The sequence below is a fragment of the Etheostoma spectabile genome, chromosome 10 (assembly GCF_008692095.1).
Source record: "Etheostoma spectabile isolate EspeVRDwgs_2016 chromosome 10, UIUC_Espe_1.0, whole genome shotgun sequence".
NCBI classification, from domain to species: Eukaryota; Metazoa; Chordata; class Actinopteri; order Perciformes; family Percidae; genus Etheostoma; species Etheostoma spectabile.
Window position 1 is genome coordinate 23,350,666 of NC_045742.1, and position 19,767 is coordinate 23,370,432.

At 40.5% G+C, this 19,767-nt stretch overlaps 1 protein-coding gene across 2 annotated transcripts; it reads right to left on the reverse strand.

The window, feature by feature from the left end:
• Window positions 1-6,509: 6,509 nt before the first annotated feature.
• LOC116696952 (cyclic nucleotide-gated cation channel) lies at window positions 6,510-17,496 on the reverse strand. 2 transcript variants are annotated; one of them, XM_032528224.1, is made up of 17 exons: window positions 17,367-17,496; window positions 16,894-16,983; window positions 16,354-16,443; window positions 16,047-16,157; window positions 15,678-15,863; window positions 15,478-15,588; window positions 13,581-13,687; window positions 12,948-13,435; window positions 12,588-12,866; window positions 12,393-12,491; window positions 11,689-12,066; window positions 10,173-11,600; window positions 9,702-9,775; window positions 8,241-8,360; window positions 8,052-8,154; window positions 7,895-7,960; window positions 6,510-7,339 (listed from the first exon to the last, which is right to left on the reverse strand). In XM_032528224.1, the coding sequence occupies exons 2-12, from the start codon at window positions 16,980-16,982 to the stop codon at window positions 11,415-11,417; spliced, it is 2,124 nt and encodes a 707-aa protein (XP_032384115.1). In that variant the 5' UTR covers window position 16,983; window positions 17,367-17,496; the 3' UTR covers window positions 6,510-7,339; window positions 7,895-7,960; window positions 8,052-8,154; window positions 8,241-8,360; window positions 9,702-9,775; window positions 10,173-11,414. The 2 variants fall into 2 exon arrangements, with proteins under 2 accessions (XP_032384115.1, XP_032384116.1); XM_032528225.1 differs by having other exon boundaries at window positions 17,206-17,485.
• Window positions 17,497-19,767: the final 2,271 nt, after the last annotated feature.

Here is a 19,767-nt window from a genome sequence, read left to right on the forward strand (position 1 = left end):
GAATGGTCTAGGGGAGGGGCGCTGGGACTAGCCTATCACAGAACGGAGACACAGTCAGTGGAGACTTATTCAATCCGAGCACGGATATTGACTCATATTACTCGTATAATACTTGTACTCGGCAAAAGTGCTTTATCCGTACCGGATACTCGTTTCAGCCAAGTATTCGGCTCATCCCTAGTAAATATCTGGGTTGTTTCTTAACACAAGCATCAATCAGACAAAAACACAAAATAATCATCCTCAAGTAATTTATAGTTCATCCAGTTAATAAAATAAAAATTACAACATAGCTTAATTTAAAATAATCCAGGTAAATTCAAGTACTTATAAATAAAATCAATAGAATAGTAAGAAATAACTAAGCACAAGTAACACATATTTCCAAACCTTTATACTTTTTTTTACCAGGCAGCCATAAACTCTCAAACTGTGATGTGGACTTTCGGTGTGAGTGGCGCAACTTAAAAAAAACTGCCTCTTTAACACTAGCACTGCCACCGAGAAGCGTCTGTATCCTTTTGTATTGTCTGATGACGGTCATTTGCTGTGTGTGTGTGTGAGAAACAAAACAGGCAGAAACAAACAATTTCACCAAAGAATCACTCAGTTATGTGACTATTAAGCTTTAAACAGTAATTGGCTCTCAAGGTTCTTGCTGTGAAGCTGTGATCATTTAGCAGTGAACAAGTGTCCTGCATGACTGAAAAGTCTCTCACAGGCTGCAGATGCACAAAGACCTGCGTTGACTTTGAGTGATAGCTTCTTGATGTGAGGAAAGGCGTGGAGTAGATCCATACCTGCAGGGGACAGACATGAAAGGTACCTCTCCAGCTCTCCTACTCCGTGGATGCAAAGAAGTTGTCTTCATCAGAGAAGCTGCTGTTTGTGCTGGTACTAAGGATGAGCGAGTACAGCATTATCTGTATCTGTATCTGTTTACCACATGAATTATCTGTATCCGTACTCGGACTGGGCGGGGCCTAACCCGGAAGTGGGTCGGGTTGTCTTGAAATGGGCGGGGCTTTAACCGGTATGTTATTTTAAGAATGCAATTGATATGGTTTGATCAGAAATTGTTATATTTATTGCTGATTTGAAAACTATTTACATGACAGCATCAAGCTTTAGATCAATGGTGTTGTCATGGTAACAAACAAACTATATACAGAACGTTTTGCAACAATGAATACAATAGGGGTGATCCGAGTATCGGCTGAAACGAGTATCCGGTACGGATAAACCACTTTTGCCGAGTACAAGTATTATCCGAGTAATATGAGTCAATATCCGTGCTCGGATTGAGTACAACTCCTCAACTGGCCATGCAGCGCTCTGTGATAGTCACATTGGTTTAAATGTGACTCCCGTTGCGTCTCTACTGTCAGCTGCCCCCCGCCCCCTCTGTGCCTCTCTCTTACTCTCACACACACACACACACACACACACATATACCTGGTGTGGAAATAAAAAATTAAAAAAAGAACCAAAAACCCAAAAATCACACTGATCATAAAAAATTAAAAGTTTAAAAAAGAAAGTTAATTGAGTATGAAAACTCTTGTTCATTACATTTTACTTCTAATTGCAACCGCATGTGTTGTATTCATTGTTGCAAAACGTTCTGTATATAGTTTGTTTGTTACCATGACAACACCATTGATCTGAAGCTTGATGCTGTCTGTGTAATAGTTTTCAAATCAGCAATAATATAACATTTTTGATCAACTCATATCAATTGCATGCTTAAATAACATACCGGTTAAAGCCCCGCACATTTCAAGAGAACCCACCCACTCCGGTTAAATCTGACCCTTCCGGTTTAGGCCCCGCCCAGTCCGAGTACGGATCCGGATACAGATAATTTCGTGGTAAACAGATACAGATAATGCTGTACTCCTCATCCCTAGAATACACACATGCGGTTGCAATTATAAAGTAAAATGTAATGAACAAGAGTTTTCATACTCAGTATAACTTTTTATTAACTTTACATTTTTTTATGTTCAGTGTGATTTGTTTTTGTTTTTGGTTCTTTTTTATTTCCACACCAGGTGTGTGTGTGTATGTGAGTAAGAGAGAGACACAGAGAGAGAGAGAAAGAGAGAGAGGGGGTGGGGGGGAATTGTTTTAACATTCTGTGTGGCCGCAAATCTTCCACTTTTAATTTTTTAATTTTTTTTAGATTATGAAACAAAATATTTACAAACTAGAATAAAATAAAAGAGGAACATACATATTTGAAATGAAACATCCAGTGGAAGGGCTACTGTCTTGAGTGTATGAAGTTCAACTCTATGTCTTGTCAGATCCATCATCAAAAACACTAGTGACATGTTTCCTGAACCTGTAATAAGAATATGTATCCTTACCCTTACTTCAACAGATAAGTTTGTAGTCAAATGCTTAGTGGAAGAAGAAGGCTCCTACTCAAAGCAACACACCAAAAGACTAAAAGAAACTGAAGAAAAAAAACGATGAATCCATAATAAAATGCACTTATCTCAATTACAAAAATGAGAGAGCATCACACAATGCTAAATGTTTCCATGATTCTTTGATGACCATGAGCATTCACTCATAAGATTATCTGAGTAGATATGCATTGATTCAATCTTTGTGTCTTTAGTGTTTAAATAAGGTGTGAAAACTCCCAGTGTAATCAAATTAAACTAATTATTTAAATGTTCAACGTTTAGCAGGCATTTTGCCATATTACAAAACTGATGGACTTATGTTAAAGTTGACAAATATTCATACATTTTCAACTGATGGCACCTGGTTTAAAACCACACTGCTAGAACTTACACGCTTCCAATTCAACAAAGCAATCATTCATACGAGTTATTTACATTCACAATCAACACTGCTGAAGTCACTTTCCTTAAACTTCCAATGTAACACAACCTACTGTTATGGGGTGGCAGGAGAAGGAGGACCAAGATGCAGGTTGGCGGGCAAACACAGGCTCATTTATTGACAAAAAAACAACAGGAACAGTCCACAAAGGCAAAAACAGTCCAAAGAAAAGTCACCAGGAGCACTGGGAACAGGCCACATCCGAGGAACGGAAGAAGACGTAAAATCAAAAGGAAAGAAGGATAAAAACAGGCCTGGGGAAAAGGAATACAAAAACAGGTGAGGAGCACTGTGGGGAACTCACGAGGGACAGGCAGCGGAGCACGGCGACAGACAGGCTGAACACAGAGACAGGACGCACGACTGGAATGATCTAACAAGAGACAAAGGGAACACAGGGGTTAAATACAAGAGGTACGGGAAAGTAGACATCAGGTGAATCACATTAGGGCGGGGCTGGACAATCAGACAGACACAAGCAAAGCTGGACAGACTAGACAAGACAGGAAACCATACTATCAAATAACACAGGAGCAGAACAACAGACCAGGAACACAACAGGACCGCAACACAAGACGGGGAGAAACCGAACAAAAACACAGGAAGGCCAAATGGGAAATACCCCAAACAAACCCCAAACACACACCAACCCTATTTGCACAGTTAATTATTTACAGTATCCAACTCCTAGTTTTAATTGTTCCTATTTTCAATGACAAGGTCCACTCTTGTGACCTCAATTTGCCGTATAACTGGCTCAGAACCAAACCTTCCGTGCAGGCTTTATTAGACTAATGTAAGGTGGCCGACGGGCAAACGCCCTGCAACTTCAGAAAACACATGCACATAGACAAAACACAAGCAAATTAAGAAAACAACTTCACTAATTGGCACACATGCGCAGCATTCAGTAAACGCGCTGCATAGACACACAACACAAACAAATACATAAACGCGCTGCATATACACAGAGAGAGAGAGAGAGAGAGCTCTCTGCCTTTGTATTAAAGTCTGGTATGGACCTGTAGCCTGGAGACCTCCCGTCTCATGCCTACAGTCCAGACGGAGAGACAGGTATATGTTGAGATAACATAGACACAGGTTAATTACTGCTTACTAACATGCTAGTTAACATTAACGGTAAGTTGAAACTGTCTGTGTGCTTCTCCTGACAATACGGTGATTTGTCGATTATGCAATGGTAAGTGGTTATGACGAAATCACTAGCCTATTTTTACAAAAAACTTTGGTTACGGAGCCGTAACGCAAGGTACAAGGTAATTGACCCTTTTATAAAATCTTGTGTTTCTTTAAAAATAAACAACGGACAAATAGAGTCTTGAAATGCTTAGAAAAGTTATTTACTGTCAAAGTGGGGCCAAAATGAATGGCAGTCAATGGGATGCTAAATGCAGGTGATGGCTTCGTAGCGTTAAAATGGCGCCATGGGAGCAACGCTTAGAGAGGAGAGCCTTACCCCTTGGAAAAGAGTTAGCATGGAGCTAGAAACTACTATCTCTTCATGAAATCCGACCGATCACACAACAGCTGCTTGTAGCCTTTGAAGCCTTGAAGAGTATTGGCATTATCCACGCAGACCTGAAACCGGACAACGTTATGCTTGTCAACCACCACAAGAAGCCCTTCAGGGTTAAATTAATAGACTTTGGTTTGGCGCTTCCATCGTCCGAAGCAAAGGTTGGAATGTCAGTCCAGCCTTATGCCTACAGAGCCCCAGAGGTGACACTGGGCCTCCCCATATCTGAAGCCATCGACATGTGGGGACTGGGATGTGTCATGGCATTCCTCTATTTTGCCGATAACATCTTTCCTGATGAATCAACCTACCACATGATGAAAGCGGTTTGCCAACTGCTGGGTCAGCCAAAAGACCACGTCCTGAGTGCTGGGAAGAACACCAGGCTCACAAAATCCGAGATGGAGACTAAATACACCAAGGGAGTACACACAGGTAACAGGTGTCCAGCCCCAAAATGAAGGGTGGATTTTTGATGTTGGTGGGAATTTGGATAAATCAGTAGAGTGCTTCACAGAACACAATTCTTCACTTCAACACAATTTAATGGACCTCCACCCCAGACTGACATCAAGACCGAGTCACACACTGCAGTAACGACAGATCCACTCCCAGAAAGTTCCAGTGATGGATATTTACACACCAACCCCTCCAGTGATGAAGATGCCGACGCTGATCGAGACTGGGACGAAACTTTCTTCATTCCTAAGAGGTTCAACAGATCTGCGGTCACGTGAGACCTGGAATCAGACACTGCTGTAGCTCTGCTGATGTGCCTTATTAATTCAATTCAGAAATTATGATTTATGATTCTGATTGGAGTTGATAACAGACACATCAGCAGAGCTGTGTGGGTTTCCCCCGGGTGCTCCGGTTTCCTCCCACAAACAGATCAGCTATGTGATATACTGATCTTTTAAATAAAATAAGTGATTTATATGATTTGCTATTGTTATTGAAAATTATTGATAAAATATGTTTAAACTGTAATGTGAGTGAGACTGGTTTTCTGCTCAAAGTCTGCAGCAAACAGAAGTAATGTTAAAATCATTGGTCACTTGAGTACACAACAAAACACTTCTGCAAGGTCCAGCATTATGAAAATAATGGCTCAAGTCTGATGATAGTGCTCAAGTTCTGTGACCAACTATTACATGATTCTCAGATTCCCTATAAAGCTCAGCTGGGTCATATTTAGCAAATATTTGGGAGATGTTACGAGAACGAAGGCCATTTGGCTTCATATATTTATTGAATGGATACATTACAGTTGATGCATTCTAAGATCACTTACGGCATTAATTATCTAACAGGGATGTGCTAGCTTGTTTGTGTCATAAGGTTCAGAAAATGTGGACCCAAGGCAGAGACGGACAGATAGTGTTGAGCGGTAGGATTTAACAATAGTAAGTCCATTCAATACAAAAGGTGTCCAGACCATAGCAGGCAAAAATCTCCCTAGAGCGCTAAAACAGGATATCAAAAACAGAAAGACAACAGGGTAGACTCCACACACGAACGTAACAAAATGATCTGACACAAGACAAGGGCAACACCAAGACTAAATACACAGGGTAACGAGATAACGAGAGACAGGTGAAGCACATCAGGGTGGGGCCGACAATCTCAGAGGCTGTTAAGTCATTAAAACTACCTAGAAGTTTTGTGTAGTATTAGTGTAAATACATACTTACTTATCTTATAAGGGTAAGTGATCAGTAGGGTAATAGTTACTGATGTTTGACTAATTAATGGGGTGGTTAGTAGTTTAGTGCCACATAGGGGCTGGTTTAGAGTTAATTAAAAATTAAAGATTTTAAAACTAAGACTTCAAACTAAAAAGTCTGGCTTAAGCCAGCTTGAAGTGAATTCTAGGACCACCTTACACCAAATAATTGAGACAACTGGAGTGCGCCCTAACTCTAGTAAGACTCACAATTTCATTCCGATATCAGAAATGTGCCATTAAAGTTGCCATTATTATATTTTATTTGTTTATTTAATACAGGGACAGTGCATATTAATGGACATTTCTGTCAAAACGTTTTTCATTTGCAGTCCCTAGACAGACCTAGACAAACAAGTCACCCTAAGAAGAAAAATGACATATTTATACAACACCATAAGAATTACAATATATTATACATTGGGTAAAAGTACTACTATTAAAGTTAAATATAAGAAAAGTATATTTAAATTAATTTAAATATACACTAGTAACATAGCTGACCAACAATCAGACAAGCATAAGACAAAGAATTACTATGAAGATTATGAAGTGTTGAGTATAAGATAAAGACAGGTATTTATGAACTAATCATTAACCAAGAGTGCCATTGAGTTGGGTCAAAAAATAGAATAAATAGTTAATGAAGCTGCTTTTGGACAACACTACAGATATACAGAAATTAGATATTATTAATGCATTAACTGTTAGGTCATTCCTGATTCATTCCTAACTCGTTCCTTAGCAACTACTCACATTTTTGTGTATCATATTGTCAAGTGTTACCAAAGAACAAAACCCGGTTGTTTCAAAGTGAGGTTTTAATTAGCCATAAATGACAGGTTATGTTATCATTATTATTATTATTTATATTCACATTTATGCCTACTAGGTGACACTAGTTTCATACACAACAACATGACCAAATAGCGTTATTCAGCAAATGTGTTATTCAACCTCTGGTGTTCTACAATAAGACAAGCTGAGGAGTCCAAATACTTCATTCCAGCTCCAAATGTTCTTAGAAGCAGAAGTAGAACATATTTTTTAGTTTTTTAAATATGGGCCCAGTCCTCAGACATTGATGTGTTCACACTGTGTACGTAGTTGTACCCATTAATTAAAACAACTGCATGGCTAAAGAGGTGATTGCCCAGCATCCTCTTGTGTGTCGGTGGTGCGTTCCTCACCTGAGGTCGATGCACTGATCAATGAACCTATGCAAATGCACAAACAAACACAAACGTACATAATTAGTTTTTGTTACCCACAGTTCCCGGACAAGGGTGGACCTTGTAAAAAACGGGTTCATAAGACCAGTGTGTAGGATTTAGTGGCATCTAGTGGTAAAGTTGCAGATTGTAACCAAGTAAATATTACCCCTGTTGCTACCCAATCTGTAGCAGAAACCTGATTTGTTCCGTTCCTGTACCCCGAATCATGGGGCTATCCTGACCCCAACTATAACAAAGTCAATGCCTAACCTCAATCATTCTTCACATGCGTAGAAAACTCAGACTGGACAGATAGTCTAATTAGTTATCTGTATTTACCCTGCAGAGATCTGAGGAGCAGTTAACCATAGCCCTTATAAATCCAACTCAAAAAAAGCGGAATTTCCAGCGACAATGGAGCAATCCCGGAAGATGAATGTCGGGGATATAGACTATGCACATGTTAATTTGATACTGGTGCTTTTGCTCCATGTGCTTTTACACCTTTAGAATTATCATATTATAATGACATGACACATTATCTGTTGAATCTCCCACCTTCTGGTCTAGGTCACGCTTCCTCTGGTTACCATCTCTTCCTTGTCCCAGCTCTGTCCGCCTTTCCTACACAGAGAAGATAAGACATTACTACCATTACTACCTCGAACTGGGGTTCTACAACTAATGATGTAGTACCTAAAACATAAAACATTACCTTTGATATCCACAGCCTCTGTCCGCTCTGAGAGCTCAGGATCATCTGGTTGATGATGATCAGACTTCTTATAGTAATACTCTTGATCAGCGGGCCCAAACCTCTACACGCACACACACACACACAAACACTTTGTTAAGAGGACCAAACCACACACACATCAAATTTCTTCTGGCAGTCATACTCTACCTTGTCAGGCCACATGAAGCTAATGAAGAGAATGACAGGAAGTCCAACAGTGAAGACATAGACCCCCCAGAGCCAGGGACGCTCATTGGTGGCCAATAGTAGGCTCTCTATGATACCTGGCTAGAATACACATATACAGATTCTGTATGTTAACTTTGAGCAAGGACTTTGACATTATTTATTTTTAAGTGTGTCTGAAATATATAATAGTACCAAATAAATGGTGTATCAGGATTTTATCCACACCATCACCTTTTTTGCATGAAAAACAGAAAGTAATTGGAATCAGCACGCAAACTCTATTTGTTATTTTAATCTTATCGTGGTGAAGAGGGTTGTGTGTCCCTATGAACCCGAGGGATGTGTTGTTGGGAGCTTTGTGCTCCTGGTAGGGTCTCCCATGGCAAAGTGGTGTCAGTTGAGGGCCCAGACAAAGAATGGTTCAAAACCCCTATGATTCAGCGAGAGAGAGATGGAGCCGGGCCCAGATGGAGGGCTCGTCAGCCCGAAAAGCTACATGGCACCTATCGCTCCATCCCATGGGCCCACCACCTGTGGGAAGAACCGCTGGGGGCAGGTGCGCTGCCACATGGGTGTCGGTGAAGGTCAGGGGCCTTGACAGACAAGACCCGGGCGGCAAGTGTTTGCGTGTGAGGGGACAATAGAGCGGGAGATTTGTCAGGGGACAGTATTACATTCACTTTTTCGCGCTGTTGTGACGAAAAGAGAGCTGAGCCAGAAGGCAAAGCTCTCGATCAACCGGTCAATTTTCGTTCCTACCCTCACCTATGGTCATGAAGGCCGGGTCATGAACGAAAGAACGAGATCCAGGGTACAAGCGGCCGAAATGGGTTTCCTCAGGAGGGTGGCTGGCGTCTCCCTTAGAGATAGGGTGAGAAGCTCAGTCATCCGAGAGGAGCTCGGAGTAGAGCCGCTGCTCCTTCCCGTCGAAAGGAGCCAGTTGAGGTGATTCGGGCATCTGGTAAGGATGCCTCCTGGGGGCCTCCCTAGGGAGGTGTTCCAGGCACGTCCAGCTGGGAGGAGGCCTCGGGGAAGACCCAGGACTAGGTGGAGAGATTATATCTCCAACCTGGCCTGGGAACGCCTCGGGATCCCCGAGTCGGAGCTGGTTGATGTGGCTCGGGAAAGGGAAGTTTGGGGTCCCCTACTGGAGCTGCTGCACCCGCGACCCGATACCGGATAAGCGGATGAAGATGGATGGATGGATGGTGATTTAAACTAGGTTTTTAGTTCTAATGATTAATCACAGATCCATAAAGCTAAAAAAGAAATGTAACCTTTGAAAAATATTCAATTTTTTGTCTGTTTATGTTTCAAATATTTATGTTTGCTTTTGTACCTGGGTTGGCATCAATAAATATGTAAAAAAGGAAATAAAATATTGTGTTTTCCTAACAATAATTAATAGACATTCAAAATGAAAATTGCAATAAAACTTACCTGTGCTGCAGCAGACACAGGTGTAACACTGGCTACCAGCATCACACACAGCAACACGAAGCTCATCTCCATGTCTGAAACACACACCAACACGCACACACATTCATACACAGAGATGTCCATAGTTAACAGTTAACAGGTACTGCACGTGTACACACAATATGAAACACACATAGATAAGATCACACACAAAGTCTCCCCATGAGGGACAGAAAAAAAAGTACTGTCTTTCCAGTTACATCATATCACAAACACCAGACTGGGACAGAAAAGACATTAAGGACAAAAAAACAGAGAGAAGCATAACACACACAGATTTCTGAGAAAGTAAAATAAAACTAAACACAAGGAAAGACCCATGCAAAGAGTACAGGGGGAAGCAGCATGCTACAAAAGAATAAGAAGATTTAAAAAAGGAAGAGAAAAAAGTGAGAGTAAAAATAAGAGACAGAAAGAGACACATGTTTCTACCTTTTCAACGCAGGGATATTACACACTCCTTAAAAAAACACTTCCTGAAATCTTGCCGTCATGTGATGTTGGACTTTGGATCCAAATCACTTGCTGACATGGCTGCAGAGCAGGCAGTGGCCACATTAGGATCACACACACACACACACACACACACAAATGATCAGGGCTGGGTAGGGCATAAGGAGGATAGCAAAGTAGGAAAAAGAGTAGAAAAATTTAATTACTTACGTTGTTTTATTTTTTTCTATCTGCATTCATTTAATTAAATTAGATTTCATTCAATTACAGTAGATGACTTGTGAAAAGAAAGGGAACCGCTTGAGAAAATTTACAAATCAAATGTATAGACAACACTAGACCACTAAATACAAGTTTATGATAACCTTTTTGTCCGGTTTGGGTGTTTTCCTCCTAGAACTTGCACCCTTTCTGTGTGTTTTCAGTTAATGAAAGATAAATGTAACTTATTGGCCGCCTTAAAATGGCTTGCTCAGCGTTTGGTTGTACTAAAAGACACTCTAAGGCATCAGCTGGGTTTTTTTTTTGCACCTTGTTAATAACCAAGCCAGCGAGCTAGCACTCGCTGATATATAAGCTTTGCGGTCTCGTTCAAATATGGTCTCTTCTGGCTCCAAAAAACCAAGATGGCGATGGCAAAAAACCACAATGGCGATGGCCAAAAATGCCAAACTTGAGGCTTCAAGGTAGTAAAATCAATGTGTGACGTAATAGTGGCAACATCCAATTCTTATATAAAGTCTATTGTGTTATGTCTCCGAATATACCATAAACTGGACATGGTCTCCGTGACATCACCCATAGGTTTCTGAAGAGCCTACATAAAGCTCAAAGTGGGCGTCTTTTATGCAATTTTACTGTATATAAAGTACTTTGAGTTGCATTTAAGGTGATACACAAATAATATATACATTATATTATTATTGTTATTATTATTAGTATAATGAATTTAATGCACAACGATATGGTCTCGTTCTCCTTTAAAAACTGTAAAATTTAAGGAGGCAGAAAGTTGGAAAAAGTAAATAAACATTTAGACAGCTTCAAAATAAATTACTTACACATTTTACATAAAATTGTGTCAAAAAATGGTCAGTTAACATCAAAAAGACCTCAAAAGACATTGCATTTTTTTTTTTTAAATGGTAAAAAGTAACAGTAAGTATTTTGTGTTAAAGGCGATTCTGTGTGCTATTATAACATTTCTCCACAGTGTGCCTTTCAGAACCGGATGTTAATTTCACTGCGCACGCAGTCACCACCAATAACACTCTCGTTGCCGTCGGCGTCTGACAGGAAGCCGCTGCCTTTGCTCGCTGTGGTGACGTGGTGTTCGAGGGTCGTGATTCGCTGTTTCAGTCGAAGCTGGGAAGAGTTGAACTCTCCCTGCAGACGGGCCAAACACGTCTGGAAAAAAGGTTATCCTTAGTTATTATCGTTATTATAGTGGCTATAGTACCAACAGCAGCTTCAGTAGTGGACTAATAGTACTGACCTGTAGCCGATCCAGACTGGTTTCCAGCCTCTCCACCTTCTCCTGGAGGTCCTCCCCTGCAGACACATTTACTTCCTCTAGAAGCCCCTCCTTCTGCAGGATGTCCCGCCCCCTCTGCTCCAGCTGGGCCCTGGCGTGGGGGAACTCCTGAAGCGCCTCCATCAGGTCTTGTTTGGAAAGGCAGAACAGGTCTGAGTACCCCAGACTGCGAATATTAGCTGTACGGCGGTTCCCCATTTTGCTGCCGCTGATGTTCAGGATGCTGATTTCTCCAAAGCAGCTTCCTGATGTCAGAACAGCAAACTGGGTTGTTCCATCTTCCCCCACCACTGCCAGCTGGCCATCTTTAATTATGTACATCTCCTTACCCACATCTCCCTTGGAGAAAAAAAAGACAGAACATATTTCAGTACTTTTAACAGCAATAGAGACATCACGTCGTATTCTGAAAGCCAAGCCCATCGGAGGAAAAACAATTGGGGCCACAGTAAACAACGTCTGGAGTGCTAACAATGTGCCCGTTGCTAGCTAAAAACATCAGATTTAAGCATGTCAAATTATTGTTTTTAGCATCCTCTGTCTAGCAGAGAGGAAAGCGGAGGGTAACGGACATCCGAAAAGAGTGACATCCGCTGGAATTTCCGGCAGAACTAGAGCAATTCAGGAAGTGGAACGTTGTGGATATAGTCTAAATAAATACTAACCTTTCTACAGATGTAGTCGCCAGGGCTGAAGACCTGCGGTCGAAGTTTTAATACCAATTCTACGAGGAGGCCTGCCTCACAGTCCTGGAAAATGCGCACCTACAGTATGTCCACATACACACACACACATTAATTAAGAAAAGAGGCTTGGCGATGTAAATGGAATTGGGGAACCATTGTCTGGTGTGTCCTTACCTTCTTCAGTGTGTCCAGGTGAACGTTAATGGCAATCTCTGCTCTGAGTTTATTGGGCAGGCTCCTCAGCACTTCCTGTTCATCTATTGTCTTCTTATTGGTCCAGAGGTAGTCAAACCAGCGGATGACGCGCTGCTCTAGCACCTTGCTGACATGCCTGAATTGCATGTAGTGCTTCAGGGTGTCTACGCGGCCCTGAAAGGCTGCCCTTGTGGCATTCATATTGGAGATCATGGATCCAACATTACCCACAATGGAGGCAAAAATCAGAACCCCAACCTAGGACAGAAATACCAGTATTAGCCATTGTGATCAACTGTAACATTTAAGGTACGATAATATCAGCTAAGGTGGACTTACCAGAAAGTCAAATATCAGAAACAAATATTCCTCATCTCTAACAGGAGGAGGGGTCTCTCCAATGGTGGTCAGTGTCAGAGTGGACCAGTACAGACAGTAGATGTAACTTCTGGTCAGGGAGCCAAACTCAGGATCCGATGCATTGGGATACACCCAAGAATCCGAGCCCAGTCCCAGGACCTTGGAGAAGCTGTAGTATCCACAGGCGTTCCAGTGGATGATCACCAGGATGTACAGCACCAGTTTACAGATGCGGAAAGCATTGGGGTAGCCCGTTCGTGTCTCTGTACGTTCAAACCACTCAAACAGACGTGACAGACGCAGTAGCCGGTTGAATCGAAGAAGAGGAGTGTAGCTCATCCCAACGGCTAGGTACAGCAGGTCAGTTGGAAGGATGGAGCAAATGTCAATTTTACACTGCAAGGTTCGAACGTAGGTTTCTCTCAGACGCCGCACATCCTTCACCATCAAGCCTTGATCCAAGAAACCTTCACATAGATAACAGATACATCAATTAATGAATATAGTTGTCTCTCAGATGCCAAAGTTAAAACCAAGATACAGGACAGGGTTTCCTATTGGAACATTTTCATGAAGTAATGGACATTTGAGTCTTATGACACGATTTAGTACCTGTGTGGAGACGAACAGCTATATCCAAGATATAGACTCCATCACAGATGTAGTCCAGTACCAGCCACACCAACACATTCCGCATCTGGAGCTCATCGAAACAGGCCCTACGGAAAGACATACAATGAAACGCGACTGTCCACCCCCAAAAAACGCTTCCATAGGTTGTTCAGGAAGCAATTACAACTCATCTTTACATTTCTAGTGGCGGCGCCACTAGAAATGTAAACAAACACACAGGGCTTTTTATTCCGTTTAAAAATAAAAGTGAATGCCGAGGGTTTTTTCACAGAACAAACACAGTCACGTCATGTTCAGACTCACGTAAGAAGTAAAGTAACATCTGAACAGTTTTGGTGTCTAGACAGAACCAAACTTTGACGTTCCACAAAGTTAACGACTTGTTTAAAGCCGCTGCCATTTGGTTCAAAACAGCGACTGGTTTAGATTTGATGATGGAAAACGCTCCTGTGGGTCTTACTAGAGTAAGAAGGAATAACCAACCCATATCTTTGTATGGTTTGGAAGACTTGTTGAATGAGTGCTGCTGCTGGAAACGATGTGAGTGGAAAGACTCAACCAAAAAAGTAAAGTTGCACGTTAGAGAAACAAAACAGTGAGCTAAAAAGGTGTTAAAACCCTAGGTAGAACTGAGGGAAACTGCAGGGTAGGGTGATAACTCTGTATATATAACTCACAACTCTGTATAAGCTTTGTCATCAGGGGCAACCCCTTTCATATGCACATAGTCATTTTGTTATTTCAAGCTTTAAAGTATGTTTTAGTAGCATGTCTGCTTGACTGGCAGGTATCTCAGTCAGCTCGTTAGAATCAGAGGGGGTGCTAGCCACACTAGCTTATCCTTTATGAGTCCATTCCTCCTCCAACCCCAAAGCCCAAATATTGGATTTCTCGCACCTGAAACTGGCAAAAACAGCCCACAAAACAGTAAACCCAAATTCAAGTTTCTGAACATTCCTTCAAAAAGCTGACATCCCAATCACTGCATCCATGTTTTCTACAGTAATGCAGTGGTAATAGTAGTTGTCTTAGTAGTTGTTCTAGTAATAGTCTGGTACATTTCCAGGATAATTGTCCCCTCTACTTCCGCTCTCTGTGTATTGCTGTTCTCACCAAACTTCAAGCAAGAAAGTTACACGCTGAAACTGGCAGGTTTTAAAGAAAATTTGGATCTTGTAATCGTGGGAATGGTTGTAAAGATTTATAAAGAGTATGCTTACAGCATTTCCTCTCCAACTGGGATGTTTTGGGACCGATTGGTGGGGATTGCTATGGATGAAGTACACATGACGACACACTGGTAAGAGCAAATTTAATCATGTATCCGGCTAATTAATATAGCTTAGGTTAATGTATTGTGTGAACAGTTAATTTCATTTAACACTGTATCCAGTGGTGTGCAAATGACCATTTTGTGGAGTCAGCATCTCTTAGTTTGGAGTTTAGTTTTTTAGTTTCAAAATGCAAACAACCCAGAACATTTGTTCTCCTATACTAGACTCAGTGCTTGAATTATCTTTTTGTCTTTAAGGGGATCTCTCTGTCTCATAAAAAAAAAGTTGACACACCCCGCACGTAGCCTAACAAGGCTTTACAATTAAATAGCCTAGGCGCAAGTGTCGCTTTTGCGCAGTATATGGGCACGGTAGGCCTAGACTATAACTTGACACACGCACACAATGCAATGCAATACAATGGTGAGGCCACTTTGGAAGGTTACTGTGGATCTTGAGAGCTCGATGGTATAGTCGCGCTATTGGTTCAGTGATTTCCTTTGTGGTAAGTGACCAAAAGTAATGGGATACATGGTAGTACAAGAGGAGCTTCTACTTAAAACTGATAGTACTGTGGTGTAGGTGCAGCAACAGTTCCCAACCTGACGACCAGTAGGGTCCAGTTATAAAAAACAGCAGCACCAATCAGCATCAGCCAGTGGTAGTATGCGTCATCGGACGGTGATAAGACCTCGACATTACACTTCCACCTCCTGACAGAGAGGGGCAAAACAAAAAGGTAGAGATTTGTCAATTGATGTTTCAATAAGTACGCATTTTGTCAGTTTTTGTGTTGCCTTACGTGTGTCTGGAGCGTCTGATTTCACGATCTGGGTCAGAGCCAGTATGGCTGAACCTGCTGGGCGGGTCTTGCATGTCCGTGTTGACGGGACCTCTGAAGCGTTCCAAGAAGGAATCTGGCCGTTCCGTCTCTTCAGCCAAACTCTTCTGCGCCCATTCTCTCAGAGTCATCACCATGCTAACTATCCTGAGGACAGGTGGACAGACAAATGGAAAGTGTGTAATACTGGGACAACAGCAATGAGCTGTTTGTCTAATAATTAACACAATCACACACTGAAAAGAAATCAGATCTGAATACATTCTTTTGAACATTTAAAAGAAGATGTCAAGTCAACTTGTGGATTAATTCACTTATCAGCTGTCATACCTGGACAGAGCACCTCGCCCTTGCAAGGAATTCTGGGAATTAATATCTCTTCTGTCAATGGCCGCCATTCTCTGAAGCTCTGAGGAAGTGTCATCACACATCGACTGTGCTCTACACACATAAGCCCCAACACAAACATACACACACACACACACATACAGACACACAAACACATCAACCATGAAATACTGTAAGAGAATAATTTAGTGACTGCTGCGACAACAGCTGTAAAACTCCTACTACTGCACACAGAAAGGCAATAACGTTCTTCAATAGATTGTGTGTGTGTGCGTGTGTGTGTGTGTACCTGCTAATTGTGCTGTCAGCTCGGTCGCTCTCCTCATCTGTCCATGTTTTCACAGAAAGCCTGTGTGAATCCTGCACTGGACCCATCATCCTGCAAGCACGCGCACACACACACACACACACACACACACACACACACACACACACACACACACACACACACACACACACACATCAATCATCAAATACATAAAAAGAATAATTTTGTGACTGCTGTAAAACTCCTACAACTTCACAAAGAAAGGCAAGAGTGAAACTTAAATTGAACAGAGTTGTCACATTAACTGACAGTAGGAAAAAAGAAAGAAATGTACAGTACGTACATTTATTATTAGATTTATTTCTTTTGGTCCCTTTGTGTCAGGGCAACAGCCTGTTAAATGGTGAATATGTTAGCAAACAGTGCATAACCTTTCAACTGGGGTGATCCTTATCCTCCAATAACATATTTCATACATCTGTTCTGAAACAGATTCAAATCAAACCTATGATCAGATCCCAGCACTCACATACAATCATGAAAATGTGTGTGTGTGTCTACCTGCTAATTGTGCTGTCAGCTTGGTCACTCTCCTCATCTGTCCATGTTTTTACAGAAAGCCTGTGTGAATCCTGCACTGGACCCGTCATCCTGCATGCACGCGCACACACACACACACACCAAAGTTAATTCATTTTCACCACAGTCAGACAGACCAAATCAAAATCCCCAACTTAAGACACACACACAGTCATGTCATACATTTATAAATAAAATAAAATGCAGGCTACAACACACACATGCAGACACAAAGAGGCTCACACAGACTGCCAAACACACACACACACACACAACTTACTAACCAGCACACACCTGCAATAATGGAACCACAGTCAGAAAAGGAAGGTCATCCAGTACTAGGTCGTCCTGTACCAGACATCACCACGGAAACCAGATGGCATAGCAACAAGCTGAATAGCAGTTATGGCAACACATCATAAGAGGGAGAGACAGAAAGATAGAAGTCAACAAACCTGATGAATTTTCCAGATATCTCAACGTTAGCGTCCCATCTCTGTTTAGTTAGAGCTCATCACGAAGCACAGGCACATATTCATATGATGAGATGGATGGATGGATGGATGGATGGATGGAGTGAACAAATGCAACCGATCAAAGGAATTATCACATGGCGCTCAACAAAAGGCAGCCTTTAAATTGCAAATTGTGTGTGTAGTTTGGTGTGTGTGTGTGTGTGTGTGTGTGTGTGAGATCCTTTTTACGAGCGAGCTCATCTGAATTCAAGAACCTTGTTTGAAGTGGCCTCTGAACTACGAGTGTGTCTTTGTGTGCGTATATTCTCCTGATTACTGAAAGAGAAGGCATATCATGCACACACCTGCACACGTGAACTGAGACATTTATTTTAATTCAAGCTATGTTCAGAGACAGGATTATCAGGACTATTACAGCATCGTATCGAACCGAGGAATTAATGGTACTTCATTTTTTTTTACCAAAAATGGGTATTCTGAAATGCAGGGTAATAGCATACATGATTGGAGGAATTAGACCAACACACATCTATCCATACTTCTAGCATGATGTTACATCAACCACGCTGTCGACATAGCAACAGCTGACTCACTTGACCTGGCCCTATTTCTCTTTGTCTGCTACATATTGTGTGCTTGACTGGCAGGCTTTATTCCACTAATGTACATCCACTGAGGCAGGCAGACTGAGGCAGTGTGTAATTGATGTTGTCAAAATAACGCGTCTCAAAATTATGAGAAACTCTTTCAAAATATTAACTTAAAACGTATCTCAAAATAACGACTCACTCTCTCAACATATATCACAAAATAATAAAAAAAAACGTTCTCCAAATAATTCAATTTTTATTTATAGCATCAATTCATAACACGACTTTACAGATAGAGGAGGTTCAATTCATAACGAGTTATCTCGAGACACTTTCCAGATAGAGTAGGTCTAGACCACGCTCTATAATTTACAAGGACCCAACAGTTCTAGTAGTTCCCTCCAAATAATGACTTAGCATCACAAAATAATGACTTATTAACATCAAACAGCAAAATCAATCATAACATAAGCAGAAATGAATTTTAAGATGCAAAATGGAAAAAACAGAACAAAAAAAAAAAAAAAATCAAAAGCCTTATTAAATTTGACCGTGCAATTTCAAATTCAAACATCTTCAACATTTAAAGACAGATCAAATTCTTAATTGGCAATTGTAATGATTTAACAGTATATTAGTTTTAAGGCATAATTCAAATGGAAATGTAATCACTTTATAGTTTTGTTCTCATTTATCATAGTCCAGTTCGAGTCTATGAATTGATTAGAATTAAATATTGACAAAATCTTTGATTATCCCAGTGCCTTACGGGACATAAAATAACACACAAAAAACATTTAATGTATATATGGAAAATTGCTTTTATTGGATGTTATTGATCCGATTGTACACACTTAGTTTTGGAAGTATTGCTATCATGTAAATTAATATGTTTGCCCACAGTAGCACCAATAGAGATAACCATTTGGGATTAAAGAAAAAAACAGGAAAAAAGTGGAATTTTAACATTAGCGGGAACAAACCTGGATAACTTGTCAACATATCCACGTATTCAACTGAAGCATCAGGACAGAAATATTTTAGACTAATAAAGAAATGTCTTAGAATGTTTATTACAAATGAATTCATATTTCAATCACTGTTTACTCAGCAAGAAAAACAACAAAAAAAACTGAATTCATATTCCTTGAAATTGTTTCCATGGATCCGTTGTATCAACTTGTCAAATCCTGATGTGTTCCTGTATGAATAGTCTAGGAATCATCTCCTGATAGGATTTTGTATGTATATATATAATATATATATATATATATATATATATATATATATATTATATATCTGACTACAATGCAGCTACTCTATGCGCCATCTTCTGTTTTATCGAGTGTATATGAAATCAGAGGCAGCTTTAATAGGTTCAAATTCACATATCCACAATTTCAAAAAGACATTACCGCATTGACCAACAAAATAAACTCTTATTTTTCCAAAATGGGAGCTGTGACTAATACTCCCATAAATGTTTTTAATGTTGGGCTTTGATTTACGTCAGGCGTCTGAAATATTTTCAGATGCAAATAATACATTTTAAGGGATTCTCATGCAGTATTAAGCTATTTAATACTAGGATTGTAATATATTATGGGATTTTACAATGGGTTTGGTGTAAAAAATAATTTTAGGGTAATCAATTGATAAATGTATTGATAGATTATAAGTGAGTTGGTTTCCATTTATCATCTGCGTGGTTCAGGAAGTTTTAAGGGGTTAAAAAAAAAAAAAAAAAAAAAAAAAAAAAAACCATTTAGAAAATAGCATGACCCTTTTTT

Coding starts and splice junctions, on each gene's coding strand:
- LOC116696952 (XM_032528224.1), bottom strand. CDS start 16,982: ATGACGGGTCCAGTGCAGGATTCACACAGGCTTTCTGTAAAAACATGG. Junction 15,589..15,677: donor ATCAGACGCTCCAGACACAC/GTAAGGCAACAC, acceptor CCTCTCTGTCAG/GAGGTGGAAGTGTAATGTCG. Junction 13,436..13,580: donor AGCTGTTCGTCTCCACACAG/GTACTAAATCGT, acceptor ATCTATGTGAAG/GTTTCTTGGATCAAGGCTTG.